Source organism: Leptodactylus fuscus, chromosome 3 (assembly GCF_031893055.1).
Source record: "Leptodactylus fuscus isolate aLepFus1 chromosome 3, aLepFus1.hap2, whole genome shotgun sequence".
NCBI classification, from domain to species: domain Eukaryota; kingdom Metazoa; phylum Chordata; class Amphibia; order Anura; family Leptodactylidae; genus Leptodactylus; species Leptodactylus fuscus.
The window spans coordinates 193739086-193755420 of NC_134267.1; the positions used below are offsets into that span (position 1 = coordinate 193739086).

The following is a 16335-nucleotide window of genomic DNA, read 5'->3' on the forward strand; positions in this document are numbered from 1 at the left end:
TCTGCTGGAGGAGGCGGAGTCTAAGATCGCTCCACACCAGTCTCCATTCAGGTCCGACCTTAGACTCCGCCTCCTCCAGCAGAGCCAGCGCTGATTGGCCGAATTCCGTACTCTGGCCAATCAGCACTGGCTAATGCATTGTATTGGCTTGATGAAGCAGTGCTGAATGTGTGTGCTTAGCACACACATTCAGCTCTACTTCATCGGGCTAATAGAATGCATTGGCCAATCAGCGCTGGCCAATGCATTCTATTAGCGTGAACTGAGTTTGCACAGGGGTTCTAGTGCACCCTCGGCTCTGCTACATCAGATTGCTACATCTGATGTAGCAGTGCCGAGTGTGCATCAGATGTGTAGTTGAGCAAAACTGACTCAGCACTGCTAAGTCTGCATTCGCATAGGAATGCATTGGCCAGCCTTCGGCCAATCAGCGCTGGCTCTGCCGGAGGAGGCGGAGTCTAAGGTCGGACCTGAATGGAGACTGGTGTGGAGCTATCTTAGACTCCGCCTCCTCCAGCAGAGCCAGCGCTGATTGGTCGAGTTCCGTACTCTGGCCAATCAGCACTGGCCAATGCATTTCTATGGGGAAAAGTTAGCTTGCGAAAATCGCAAACTGACAGTGACTTTTATGCCCCCAGACATGCTTCCCCTGCTGTCCCAGTGTCATTCCAGGGTGTTGGTATCATTTCCTGGGGTGTCATAGTGGACTTGGTGACCCTCCAGACACGAATTTGGGTTTCCCCCTTAACGAGTTTATGTTCCCCATAGACTATAATGGGGTTCGAAACCCATTCGAACACTCGAACAGTGAGCGGCTGTTCGAATCGAATTTCGAACCTCGAACATTTTAGTGTTCGCTCATCTCTATTAACAACGTTTCATGAAAATCCGTGAGTAAGCTCTAAATTCATTACTAAGACATGTGTTAACATGGTTTCATCAGTAGTAATGGAAATATCCTCTGGAAACAACTGCAGCAACCTGACACTTGGCACAGCTCTAAAAAAATCAACTACAGTGAATAGTGCCACACTGGATATGTACGCATATTGTGTAACCAGAAAATTACATACTTTTTATCCACGTTGTTACGTAAGTGAATACTATATCCAGCATTTATATATATCCACCACTATATCCACCACATTTATATCAAAGACAGACAGTATTACAACAGAAGTTAATACCTCTACAGATAACATCACATAACACCCATCATTACATCCACTCAGGGTATATATAGAAATCATGGGATCCCATAGAATAATTGAACCGTATTATGCCGGAAAGGGCGGTTTGGAAGTGCCGTCCGACCGCAAAGCGTTAATCCGCTGGCTTCGTATATTCGCCGAACAGACCGTAATGCCGTGCCGGTAGAATATTAGGAGTGCATGTGAACCAGTATTTTAATTTTGAAACCCTTCACATTTATCCATCTTTTATTGTTAACCGTTTATTATTGCCATATCCACGGAGCATAGTTTGGGAAACGCTGTGCTACAGCATAAGGGATCTGCAAGATGTTTGACTTACTAAATAGAAGGCTTCTAGTAGAAGCTAAGCCTTAGGGCCCCTTCACACGGCGTAAGCGTGCGTTTATCGGCATATATGCGTGCTTCCCATTGAAATCAATGGGCTCTGTTTTGAAGCGCCGCGCTCGGACACGTGTATATGTGTCTAAATGAGCGGCGCGCTTACGCCGTGTGAAGGGGCCCTTACAGTTTTAAGATAAAGTCTTTTTACTGAGGGGTCTGCTGCCTTAAAGTCTCAGCACCTTTTATATTCCATGCACCTTTTTTTTTCACATTTTGTCTCACTTACAGCTGTGGGATGCACTGAATGGAAAGTGTGTGGCAACTCTGACCGGTCATGAGGATGAGGTTTTGGATGTTGCATTTGACTCCACTGGACAGCTGGTTGCTACGGCCTCAGCCGATGGTAAGGTCTATTTAATGCAGTGGAGAGTTTTTATGCTTTAAATAGGGGCCTTCAAGGAAAACTCAATATGAAACACATTTTTTTCTGCACGTTTGCATGTACAGGTAAAGTATGTTAAATTCTTGCCTATCAACAGACTTTTGACCTGGTTCTTTTGTTGCAATATTTAGGCCCCACATTGCAGAAACACAGTGTTTTTTGTTGCTTGAGCCAAAATTACCCCTTGTTCACATCTGCGTTTGGTAAGCCTTTCGGGGAGTCTGCATGGGGACCCCCTGAACGGAATACCAAACACATTTGCAAGTGCTGTGCAGTGAAAGCACACAGACCCCATAGGCTATAATGGGGTCCGTGTGCTTGCTGCGCGATTTCCGCACTGAACAAACGGAGAGGAAAGTAGATTGTGAACTACTTTCCTCTCCGCATATTCCCTGCGGAGATCTGGTGGCAAGCACATGGACCCCATTATAGTCTGTGGGGTCTGTGTGCTTCCACTGCACAGAGCTTGCAGATGCGTTTGGTATTCCGTTTGGGAGGATCCCCAAGCGGAATCCCCCGAACAGAATACCAACACAGGTGTGAACGAGGCCTTAGGAGTGGCTTAAAAAGGAATGAGAATATAAAAAAAAGCTCTTAGACGTTTACCTTATGTAAGAATGTAAGAGTAGGTTCAGACAGGGGTTTTTGGACCAGAACCTGAGGCAGCCTCCACCTCAGGTTCTAATGCAAAAAACGTGTAGCCGCAACTGAATGCCAGTGCAGTGCATCGGCATCCAGTCGCACGCTCCACTCCGGATTAGGCCCAATAAATGGGCCTAGTTGGGCGGAGGGAGTGTCTTCAGGCCAAGTCGCGGCTGAAATTCCACACCAAATTTCTCTCCATTTTCCTCCATGTGAATGGACGCTAAGAGCTTCCTTAAGGTTTCCTATTCTTTTTGTAAAGAATACACAGCACAGCAAAATCTGTGACAAAAAAAGCTGCTTTTCTGGCACTTGGGGCCTCAGACATAAACTCTGAGAATTTTTTAATCATCTATATTTGCAAAAATGTTTCACTATTTATTGTCTACAAATTTACATATGGTGGGGGAAATCCTCGTATAAGGCTGAGGTCCCACATGGCGCAAACGCAGCTTCTTTTGTTGCAGAATTTGCTGCGATTTTTGAGCCAAAGCCAAAAATGGCTACAGAGGGAATGGAGAATATATAGGAAACTATTATACTTCTCCCTTCTGCTCAATCCTCTTGCCTTTGCCTAAAAAAAAAAAAACGCAATTAAGGGCTCGTTCACATCTGCAGCCAGTCTCCGTTCTGCAAGTTTCCGTTTCCTGCACAAAACAGAGGCAGAAGACAGAAACCTGCAGGACTCTTTCATACCCATTCATTTGAATGGGTTTGAAAGTTGTCCGGCCGTGAGCGCCGGTGAGCGTTTTATGCTCTCCGCCGTAAAACCGTTTTTTAAAATCGGACACAGAGTCGGACATGCAGTACTCTGTGTCCGATTTAAAAAAACGGTTTAGCGGCGGAGAGCATAAAACGCTCATCACCGCTCACAGCCGGACCCGCTCTGACAGCTTTCCATCTTCTGCTGGCAGAAGACAGAAAGCTGAGAACGGAGACCCGAACGCTAGTGTGGACCTAGCGTTAATCTGCAACAAGCAAAGCTGTTTGTCTGCAATGTGGGGCCTTAATCTAGTTGTTGTACTCTTAGATTGACCTTTTTATTGTAAATGGACCACTCTCTATAAGCCATAATAGAGAGTGACTGCAAAGAGCAGCTATTGCATTGGTTTCAGCACAACCATGGTTGCTTATTTACTTCTCCTACTATGTGGTCATATGGGCCCCAAGAAAGCCTCCTCAAAAAATGAGGTTGAACTAGGACGACATCCTCTTCTCATCATCTTCATGTATATCTCATGATTCTCTACTATATAGTATTAGTGTTGGCTTGTAGGTAAGCCTGACTGTGAACTTTAGAATCCTAGGGCTATGGGTGCTCCGCATTATGATCTATGTAGGAGTTAATGTACTGCTTCTATATGCACTAAATTAGCTTGAAAACATGAAATATATCCCATACCTGCAACTGGAGCAATCGTGTTATCTCAATGAACCAGAATGTACTTTGTGCCGAACATATATCACTGTGAAAACAAGGTCACAAACTGGAGCATCCCACAAAATAGAAGATTTCTCTGCATACGAGGAGGCTGTAATAGTTGTGTTGTATGCCTATATACTGGAAATATTATAAGTTGTAGGAACAGTGTAAAAGTAAAGTTTATAGCAAATTTTTTTAAGTGTTTTACGTTCTTTAAAGGGGTATCTAGCTTCCAAAATATCTTAAAATACATCCACTGCAGTGCTAAATCCTCACTGTTCCCTTGTGCACCCTTTGCCTGGCTTTATTTTACTTGCTGCTCCTTGTATCACTGTTATTTAAATGCAGTGAATCTATGAACATACTACATTTGCCATTATTCACCTGTCTGCTCTGTGTACCGCACCCTTTCCCATTCTTCTCTGCAATGAAATCACAGGCGTTAAACCACGCCCACATCTGAGGTCACATGATGCTGTAATGTTTCGTTTGCAAGTTCACTCCCCCCTTCCCAGGAAGATGCATTGTGGGAAATGTAGTTTGTTCACAGATTCACTGCATGTAAATAACAGTAATACAAGGAGCAGCAAGTAAAATAAAGCCAAGCGAAGGGTGCACAAGGGAGCAGTGAGGATTTAGCAGATGTATTTGCAGATAATTTTAGTATGCTGGATAACTCCTTTAAACTCTTTATCTCTTTATATACTGTGTGTGTGTATATATATATATATATATATATATATATATATATTATATATACAGTATATATATATATATTACTAGCTGGTACCCGCGACTTCGTCTGCGGTGATTGTAGAAGTGGGTATATACAGGCGTGGGTAAGGTTTTCGTACTGTGTATAAGGTATGGGATATGACATGTAACTTTGTATCTTGTTGTTGCCGTAATTCAGAGAATACGTGAGACTTTTGTGTTGAAGTTAATCTGTATTTGAGCTGCTATATATACGGTGTTGTGAGAAACTTTACATAGTGACTTTGGGACAGAAGTATTTGAAGTTAACCCTTTCCCGCCGATGGCATTTTTTGTTTTTCGTTTTTGACTCCCCTCCTTCTAAACCCCATAACTTTTTTATTTCTCCGCTCTCAGAGCCATATGAGGTCTTAATTTTTCCTGGGACAAATTTTTCTTCATGATACCACCATTATTTATTCTATATAATGTACTGGGAAGCTGGAAAAAAATTCAGAATGGGGTGGATTTGAAGAAAAAATGCATTTCTGCGACTTTCTTACGGGCTTTGGTTTTACGGCGTTCACTGTGCAACCAAAATGACATGTCCCCTGTATTGTGTGTTTCGTTACGATGCCAGGGATACCAAATTTATATGGTTTTATTTACATTTTGAGCCCTTAAAAAAATACCAAACTGTGTTAAAAAATTATTTTTTGAAAAGTCGCCATATTCTGACAGCCGTAACTTTTTTATACGTGCGTGTACGGGGATGTATAGGGCGTCTTTTTTTGCGGGACCGGGTGTACTTTGTAGTTCTACCATTTTCGGGAAATGTTATTGCTTTGATCACTTTTTATTCAATTTTTTATCAGAAAATCCGCTCCACCGATTTGGCTGAAAGTTTCCACAAACATAGTTAATACACCCGATTGCGCAATAGGCTGCTTTTCGTCACAATAGCGCACATACGTTTGTGCCAGGACCCCCACAAAACCCAAACTCACACCACCATCTCTGCAATCTCACACACTTTGGACCATAGCAAGCCACTAAATTCCTATTACCCTCTACAGCCTCGCCCCTAACCCCACACAATCACATATACATATACTTTACCACTTTGTCCCTCACCTTAACGATACTCCAGGAGGCTCTCTTTAACGCTCCGGAGCAGCTATGTTTGCCGACCCCCACCGCTCTGACAATCCGCGACACCGCCCACCCATGTCAATACCCCTAGGCGGTCTAATAAATGCAAAAAAAAAAAGTTTAAAAAAAAAGTAAAAAAAAATAAAAAAATAAATAAAAAGGATTAAAAATTCAAATCACCCCCCCCTTTCCCTAGAACTCATATAAAAGTAGTTAAAAACTGTGAAACACATACATGTTAGGTATCCCCGCGTCCGAAATCGCCCGCTCTACAAAGCTATACAAATATTTTTCCTGTTCGGTAAACGCCGTAGCGGGAAAAATGGTCAAAAGTGCCAAACCGCCGTTTTTTCACTGTTTTGATTCTGATAAAAATTTGAATAAAAAGTGATCAAAGCAATAACATTTCCCGAAAATGGTAGAACTACAAAGTACACCTGGTCCCGCAAAAAAAGATGCCATATACATCCCCGTACATGCACGTATAAAAAAGTTACGGCTGTTGAAATATGGCGACTTTTCAAAAAAAAAATTTTTTAACACAGTTTTGGATTTTTTTAAGGGGTCAAAATGTAGATAAAACCATATAAATTTGGTATCCCCGGAATCGTAACGAAACACAGAATACAGGGGACATGTCATTTTGGTTGCACAGTGAACGCCGTAAAACCAAAGCCCGTAAGAAAGTCGCAGAAATGCATTTTTTCTTCAAATCCACCCCATTCTGAATTTTGCCCCTGCTTCCCAGTACATTATATAGAATAAATAATGGTGGCATCATGAAGAAAAATTTGTCCCAGGAAAAATTAAGACCTCATATGACTCTGGGAGCGGAGAAATAAAAAAGTTATGGGGTTTAGAAGGAGGGGAGTCAAAAACGAAAATCAAAAAATCCCATCGGCGGGAAAGGGTTAACTTCAAATACTTCTGTCCCAAAGTCACTATGTAAAGTTTCTCACAACACCGTATATATAGCAGCTCAAATACAAAGTAACTGCAACACAAAAGTCTCATGTATTCTCTGAATTACAGCAAAAACAAGATACAAAGTTACATGTCATATCCCATACCTTATACACAGTACGAAAACCTTACCCACGCCTGTATATACCCACTTCTACAATCACCGCAGACGAAGTCGCGGGTACCAGCTAGTTATATATATATTATATATTAGCATTACCCACAACTTCATCTGCGGGCCCCTCACTCCCTGCGCGACTCACCTCCTGCGCGGCCGTACCCTCCCCTGCGCACCTGCCCTCTTACCCCCCCACATGCATGGCAGCGCCGAGGCTGTTCCTCCGCCGTGGCGCGGCCACCAACCCCGCCCACGTGCAGCAGCCGGCCCCCTCTGCGGCATGCGACAACGGCCCCCGCCAGTGCAACACACACAAATCCCCCTGGGGTCACCCCACCCCACCCCCCCGGGGGCCTGCCCTTGAACCCCCCACGTCCCCTCACACTTCCCTTTTCCCCCCAAACCCCACACCCTCCCTGCACCCACCACACTCTCCATAAAGATGCTGGGGAGGTATGTGTGGCACGGCCACAACATCAGCCACCATGTGCGCTCCTGTTTCAGACGTCTGCTTCTCCGGCAGCACGGTACACGGGGACGTGCGGCTCTCCACCGCACGGCTGTTAGCGTAGCTGCATAGTAAGCCGCCATCAGGCAATGTTCAGCCGGCCGACATGGCGGCAGTGCTCTGGAGATGCGGGCAGCCACCATGTTCCTCAGGGCTCGTTCACATCTGCCCCGGTCTCCGTTCTGCAGGTTTCCGTTTCCAGGACTTTGATGATAGCGGGACCAAGAGAGCTTTTCCTGGGATTAATTTGCTCTGTTGATCTTAAGCTAAAGGCTAGGATTATTTGATACGGTCGTCAGTCATTGAACAAAAAAAAAAGTCTTTGCAGAACACTTTGGTCTGTAAGTGTTAAATGTGTATCTACTCTTCTGTTTTATCAGGGACAGGGAGAGTTTACAATGCAGCTAGCAGGAAGTGTATGGCCAAATTAGAGGGACATGATGGAGAGATTTCCAAGGTAAGATTGCAATTTTGTAAACATTTTGGATAGTTTTGAAAAATAAAATAGAAATTTGGTATTTGGCAAAGTTAGGGGAGATCTGTAATTCCCTTTCCATAGGGGGTTGATTACATTAGTAAGTTTCCTTATTGGTTGTATACCCATTTGTAACTTATTTTACAGGGGTTGTCAATGTTTGTTTATTTATTTATTTTTATTTGATTTTTGGGGAAAACAGCCGGCCCGGCATGGATCAACTGGAGATATGTCCTGTCTGTGAGCTATATAGTGTACAGAGCTGGACGCAGATAGCTCCATACCCTGTATAGTGGCTAGAACTGGTACTGCATCTCTCCTCCTGTTGAGCAAATAAAAAAAGATCATGAACATCCCCTTTAAGGCTCTATTAACTTTATGTTACAGACTTTGAACGTATACCTCTGAAGAATCCCTGCAAATATGTTATACAGTAGTATACTATGTCGCCAATAGGACACCTTTTTAAGAAGAGAATATTGTACACTTTTTTTTAAATCCAAGACAAAAAAGAAGGTATACCAGCATATACAAAAAGACACACTTGGCAACTGTTGAGATCACAAGAGTTCTATAAACATGTTCTCTGTTTGCACCATTTACCAGTATATATTGTGACTAGACCCTAATCCTTGAAACTCCATTAACTCCTATTAAAGGGATTCTACCATTAAAATCAAATTTTTTTCTCGCTAACACGTAGGAATAGCCTTAAGTTTGATGTGTGAAGGTGCCTGACTTATCTAAGAACAGGATTATAACGTGCATCCTTTAATCTTGTTTCTTGGATGAATGACTGTGAAATTCTCATCTTCTGCTCCATTTTCTTTCTATTATGGGTTTTAGCTGAAGCTACGTGGTCCATTGTTGTGATGACAATAAATTCCCCATTGTTTATTACAGTTACACGTGTAGATTACTCTTGGTGATTAAATATGGATGTGCTATTGGCAGCACTCCAGTCTGCACAGGGCTGTTCTGGGGCGTCTGTAGACCCCCCCACTGATCTCAGCACACAGCCATCAATAATTCACACTGAATGCTAGCTCCCTCTCCTGATCAGTAACCCGCACACATGTCAGGCTGTGCTCCTCTGCTGGTATAGTGCTATACGTGGAGGAATGAGTGTCGCCTCTAGCACACTATGGATGCTTATGAAAGCCACCATGGAGATGTACTAATAAAAGCTTTGCGTGATTTGCACTTTTCCTGAAGCAGCAACTTCCTCGCTGTTTGGTAGTTTAACATGTCAAGTATAGAAACTGCTCACATTTTTACAGCAGTAAATAAAATATGGAGAAATACCCTGGAGATATTTTACCACTCCTCTGCTATAGCCCTAAACTTATTGGCATTTGGCAGTATAAATACGTTTAACATAGATTTGAGCGCGGTGGATAGATATAAGATGGCTGGATATAAGATAGTCAGACAGATATGATGGATATTACATAGATAGATAGATAAATATGAGATAGATAGATAGATAGATAGATAGATAGATAGATAGATAGATAGATAGATAGATAGATAGGAGTAAATGGACAGATATGAGATGGCAAGGTGTAATTTATATAGATAGATAAAGATACATATGAAATACTATAGATAAATGTATGAGATAGATATAGATAGATATTAGATTATTTATAGATAGATAAATAATAGACATATGATAGATAGATAGATAGATAGATAGATAGATATGAGTAAGTGGGTGGATATGAGATAGCTAGATATAACATAGGTAGATAGAGACATAGACAGATGAGATACTGTAGATAGATAGATAGATAGATAGATAGATCTAGATAAATAGAGATATAGAACTAGATAGAGATAATAGATATGAGTAAATTTGCAGATATAAGATGACAAGATATAATTTAGACAGATATAAGATACTGTAGATAGATATATGGGATAGACAGAGGTACATGAATATGCATAGTGTAAGGATGAAGCCGTGCTTGTCCATAGCATTAGTTGAATAGGTATGACAGATATGTAAAGCCTTCTGCTCAGTTCTGCCTCTTGTGGTGGATAAAGCTGTTGCATCTGTTACATTTATAACATGGTAGTTGTAGTGTTCTGCGTCCAGATTTTCCAGAGCTTCTTTCTGCATATTGTACAGACCCCTTTGTTCTTGTGTTTCAGATTTGTTTCAATGCTCAAGGTACCCGTATTTTAACAGCTAGCTCTGATAAGACCGCGCGCCTCTGGGATCCACACACAGGGCAATGTGTGCAGGTATTGGAGGGACATTCAGATGAGATTTTCTCCTGTGCGTTCAACTATGAAGGAAACACCATTATTACAGGTAGGAATGCCTATAAATCTAGTATACATGATATGGAGTGAATAATGCTCCTTATTTTACATAGTTATACTAAAAGGTAATTTAACCATATATCAAGCTGAAAGAGGAGATTGTACACGGTGGGGTAGGGGAGTGACCATATTCCTGACCACAAGTCAGCGTACTATACATTCACATTTCATAGTAACTCTTGAATCAGATCAACCTCTTTAATGAAAGTATCTATTAGATCTCCTAGTACTGTGTTTCAGTGAGTGACATTCAGAAACGTGGGTGTAATTCATGGGTCTTATTTAAAACCATGCAATTACATTACGTTGCCTACCTATCTGATTGGCTGAAAGAGAACACGTGGTTACAGCTGGGACACCTTTTAGCACACAAATACTCTTAATATGATGGTGTGCTATAAATTTGTCCTTCCATATCTTTCCTCTTGGCAGGACATGTAGAAATATGTGTTGTTATGATGACCAGCTTTTCAAAACAGTGGTTTGTGACTTGATTTGGTGATATTCACAAGATGCCTATCTTATATACGGCAGTATGGCCAACTAGTGGTTGTGATGTGTACTGCAACCCGTCAAGGGTTTGTCTGGCAGGTTGCAATATTATATGGAACTGGTTTCATGAGAACTTGGAGGTCCCATTTAACCAGTTTTGAGCAAAGGTAAGGGTGGATTTGTCTGCACTTCTTGGACCTACCATAGTTGACATACCATGGGGCCTAATGGCAATAGAGTCATGAATGCAGACGGAGCGCCCTTTGTCTGGTGTCCATTACGATTCATTCTAATGTAATGATGAAATAAGATAAGATAAGATATTCCTTTAATAGTCCCACAATGGGGAAATTTCAGTGATACAGTTTCATGGATGGCACAGTAGTATATAACAAGAGAGAAACACATAGAAGCTCATGGCAGATAGAGAAATCCTAGGAATCAGAGCAACTAAAACGAAAGAAACACAGACACACTGCAGGATCATTTAGTTCTCTGTGCGGAGTGATGTTAATAATAATAATACAGCCGAATGTGGTTGAAGGACACGAGGAGGGGGGTCACAGCATGTGGATATAACAGGCAGAAAAACATTTTTTACAGAGGTGGGGGACATAGTCAGCTATCATGATAACATGTGGTAGTTCTTTGGTAGGTAGTGAGATCTCCTGCTCACAGCTGATAGTTTGGTATCTTGTATCAGCACTATTGTCCATTAACCACAAAAAATGCCCCAAATGTCCTTCATCACAAGCCCTCCTCCTCCCCCTCCCCCTCCTCCTCCTCCTCCCCCTCCTCCTCCTCCTTCCTTCTTACCACTGTGTTCTACTTCCCCAAAGAAGTCTGAAACCATCCAGGTAGACAGGGTGCTGCTCTCTTGCCAAGCTTCCATAACTCCTGGGGTAGGTGGGTGATGGTAGGTTCCCAGGCTGTAGCAGAGTCCCACGTGTCCACAGTAATAGAAAGAAATACCAGTCAGCTATAGGCATCTTCACACACCAGCAATAGACTCCAAAAATCATCTCCTTGAAAAGAAGAAGTCTGCATTTCCATGTAGGTTTCTCTTCCATGCCGCATGGTGAGCCATGCTGTCCTAGCTGGGGGGATGGTAACAGGCACATGTGTAGACACAGGAAACCAGCTGAACCAGAAATGTTTCCTCTGTCATGTTCGCTTATACATTACATGTCTGCAATGGAAGAACAAGTCCTGCATGTATGAATACATCTTATAAACAAACATGACAGAAGAAGGCTTTAATCATTTTTTTTTTACATTAGATTGAATGCAGACTAAAGATGGAAGGGACTCCGTCTGTATCATTCACTCTATTGCCGATAATGTCCATTGCTCTTATCCTATGACGAATGGCAACAATGGACATTTAGAATGGTCGTGTGAACTTACCCTTACTCTAATGCTCTTCAGCTTAAACCTTCCATATAAAGCCATGCTGTAACTAATAGTGACCCAGTATCTATTATGTTCTGTATCTATGATGTGTATTCTTGTCACTTAGTTGCAGTTACCATTTGCTATTTTTCTTGACTGTCTTACAGGGAGCAAGGACAACACGTGCAGGATATGGCGTTAGTTCATCAGACTGATGGATTGTACAATGAAATAGCCAAAAGTGATGGACATAAGGCATGTCACACTAATCTGTGGACAGTCACAACCACTGACCTCTCTATCACTTGTATCACTCTTAAGTACACAAAGTGTTCCTTAGGCTCTGTTTGTAGAATATATGTCTCTTACTGAAATATCTTAGATTATGTGCATTGACTTTGTGACTTTACATAGTTCACAGTGTTATTTATTAGCAGCAATAAACATTTTTTTCAAGAAATTCTTAGCATTTAATCTTATAGCCTTTACTATTCATATTATATAATGGTTCAGTTATTTTATACTGACCACATAAGGCCAGAGCTTGTCTGGAGAAGAGATATAGGATGATACTTGGATTATTGCTGTAGCTATCCATTACACAGTTATTGTGAAAGTAAGGTAACTCAGAAAGTATGTTTTTAAGAGGACCTTTCACCAAGTCCAGCCCTTTGCAATATATAATAGTCGCTGCTCCACTGATTCTGATAAAGTTGGAATATTTTCTCTAGTCACCACCATTCCTGAGCAACAAGTGCATTTAGTTTTGGTGCCTGATGTGTTATTTAAGTTGTGTAATGTCATAAGGGTGGTATCAGACAGGGAGGCGTGATTCAGAGCTCCAATCGGAGAAAGCCAGTGTAGAGCTCAGAATCACACCTCCCCCTGACAATACAGAGTACAGAGACTAAGTAGTGGGTCTAAGGCTGGTCTTAAACGACCGTATTGGTTTTACGGTTCACAAGTTGCTGATCAGCAATACTACTGCTACACATTGGACATAGATGTCGCAGACGCCGTGTCCTGCTGCACGCACCCATAGAGTTCTATGGGCGAGTCTGTGCAGTGCCGTGAATTCACGGCCTTTGCGGACCTGCTGTATTCAGTGCGGACCTCGGTCACGGCCCGACACACCACAGGTAAAATATCCGGTGGTGTAAGAGGCCGCACTGAATATAATGTGTCCGCAATTGGAAACCCGCAATTGCAAACTATTTGCGGACTTAAATTGCTGTCGTGTAAGACCAGCCTAAGTAACGGTGTTTTGCAGCGCTGGAGTCCTGAGTTCAATACCAGCTAAGGACAACATCTGCATGCAGTTTTTATGTTCTCTCTGTGTGTGCTTGGGTTTCCTCAGGTACTCCAGTTTCCTCCCACACAAGGCATACTGGTACAATTTAGATTGTGAGTCCTATATGGGACAGTGTTGACAAAATTTCTGTAAAGTGCTGTGGAATATGATGGCGCTATATAGGTTAGTAAAATCATTATAATAATAATAATCCTAGAGTGGATTGGCGCCTATTAAGACATGTTGGAGGTTGTGACAAGACCTCTTGAAATGGACATAGTCTTTCTGGTCTTTTGGTTATTTATCATTTGTGCAAATTTTTTGCAACTTTTTTTTTTATACCTTTGCATTTCAGGTGCCTAATTTGCTAAAAAGGCGCAAATACATCATAAATTTTGTGTAAAAATGTACCTAATGGAAATTGTGATCCCCATGCTGTCAGATACACTATGTGATCAAAAGTATCTGGACACCTGGCTGAAAATGACTTACAAGTTGGTGGCGCCCTCCATGGGTAATGCTGGAATTCAATATGGTGTTGTCCCACCCTTAGCCTTGATGACAGCTTCCACTCTCGCAGGCATACGTTCAATCAGGTGCTGGAAGGTTTCTTGGGGAATGGCAGCCTATTCTTCACGGAGTGCTGCGCTGAGGAGAGGTATCGATGTAGGGCGGTGAGGCCTGGCACGAAGTCGGCGTTCCAAAACATGCCAAAGGTGTTCTATAGGATTCAAGTCAGGACTCTGTGCAGGCCAGTCCATTACAGAGATGTTATTGTGGTGTAACCACTCCGCCACAGGCCGTGCAGTATGAACAGGTGCTCGATCGTGTTGAAAGATGCAATCGCCATCCCCAAATTGCTCTTCAACCGTGGGAAGCAAGAAGGTGTTGAAAACATCAATGTAGGCCTGTGCTGTGATAGTGCCACGCAAAACAACAAGGGGTGCAAGCCCCCTCCATGAAAAACACGACCACACCATAACACCACCGCCTCCGAATTTTACTGGTGGCACTACACACGCTGGCAGATGACGTTCACCGGGCATTCGCCATGCCCACACCCTGCCATTGGATCGCCACATTGTGTACCGTGATTCGTCACTCCATACAACGTTTTTCCACTGTTCAATCGTCCAATGTTTACGCTTCTTACACCAAGCGAGGCGTCGTTTGGCATTGACCTGCGTGCGTCGTACAGTCTACTGCCTTATTGCTGCTAGTTTTTAATGTCGCTGATGCATCAGATTAAAGAAACTTTAACTGTATATACTTATCCTTACAGGAGGAAATCTGCAGAGCCCAGGAACAAAGTAGAACTGTATTCAGTTATGTAATGACTGCAAAAAATCTATTTAATTTTGTGCTTTTTTTTCTACCATGGGCCTTACTAGGGAGTAAATGAATTTGCAGATGACCCATAGATGTAACCTGGCTTTTATACTGCATCCTTAATATTCTGTTTACGAGGAGAGAGGAGGCAGTGAGATGGTTAATATATAGTGTGATTTCACAATAAGTGTCACACACCGCTGCTCGCACTTCCAGTCATTACTAAATGATGGCGTTTATTCATGCAAACAGTCTTACAACACAAGTAATCTAAATTGTGATAGACCAGTCAGTTGGAACGGACGTTGAGGCTCACCAGGTCTCGTCTTTTTGTAGAGGTCTTTCCATACCATTAACATTCAGATTTGGCATCCGTAGCAAGGGGAGAAACATATTAGGAACAGGCGGGCACAACCTGTGGCTTTGCAGTTGTTTAGCCGACATCAATGCAAGTGTCTTAAGTGTATTCAGGAAATGCAGGACTAGTCAATACCCCCGGCCACAAAAATATATTAACCGAGCAGATACTGATATCGACAGGCTTCCATGCTGAAGCACCATGCTTAAATCTGGCATTTGATATTCATGCTATTCCAGCAGTCTTGGACTGAATTGATAATCCTAAATCGGTCAAAACTATAAAGCTGCGTCTTGCAATGGAGTAGTGAAATGCCAGAGGGAAACTGATGCCAGAACTGATCAGATTGATTTCTTTTGGATTATCTCTGGCATCTAGATAGGAAAAAACCTTGTTTACAGACACCAGATGTGCACAAAAAAAGTCATCAGGTGTCTCTGACTTTGGCATAAAGCAACAGGATGGACACAACTGATTATATATAGATATATATATACAGTATATGTATGAACCCACTATAATGGTATGTTCACACATCAGAATTCTACTGTAATTGCATCAGGATTGATGCAAATTGGCTAGGGATAAAAAGACGATGATTGCAAGAACAAAGAAGCGGTCCTAAATGGTTGTAAACTGTGCGGGCGGCCCTACAGGGTACTGTGATTAGGTTATATCTCAATGTTATGCTGACAGACTCCCTTTAATTGAAGACAAGGAAAAAATGTAATGGAAAGATGTGTACCTCTTCTGTGCATTGCTCCCACTTCTGGTTTTTGCTTGTCAAAGTGGAGTCAAAATATTAAGACGTATACTGCCAGGTGAGTAAGAAATAGCATGTTGTGGTATTTCTCTATGGAAGAATCTGTGCAGAACCTTCCTTCTGCAGACAAACGGCATTACTAGAAAGCAGAGGAGTGATGAAATGTCCATGGAAAGGTATAGGGCAGGAAAAAAAGACCTTCTGTCTTAAAGATAATGTCACAACTTTGGAAGATATTTGGAGAAATGCCAACTCATGACTTCTGTAACATTTTAGATAGAAGCCTGGCTCGGAGGACATTTTTCTTGACCTTAAAATCATCTTGTGGTGATGAGATCTGTTACTTGTTCTGGTCGGTCCAAAAAAAACCCAGCAGCCCTATCACCTATATTGTTACAGTTCATTTAGATTAGAAGTATGCGTTACAT

General features: G+C 42.2%; 1 protein-coding gene across 1 annotated transcript in view; it reads left to right on the plus strand.

Moving 5' to 3' along the window:
* The window catches only part of DAW1 (dynein assembly factor with WD repeats 1), a 50606-nt gene extending 38094 nt beyond the window's left edge, over positions 1-12512 (plus strand). The window contains exons 10-13 of the mRNA XM_075268997.1: positions 1824-1938; positions 7857-7933; positions 10109-10271; positions 12334-12512. Of these exons, the coding sequence (XP_075125098.1) occupies positions 1824-1938; positions 7857-7933; positions 10109-10271; positions 12334-12368 (390 nt within the window). The 3' untranslated portion in view covers positions 12369-12512. The remainder of the gene's footprint in view (positions 1-1823; positions 1939-7856; positions 7934-10108; positions 10272-12333) is intronic.
* Positions 12513-16335: the final 3823 nt, after the last annotated feature.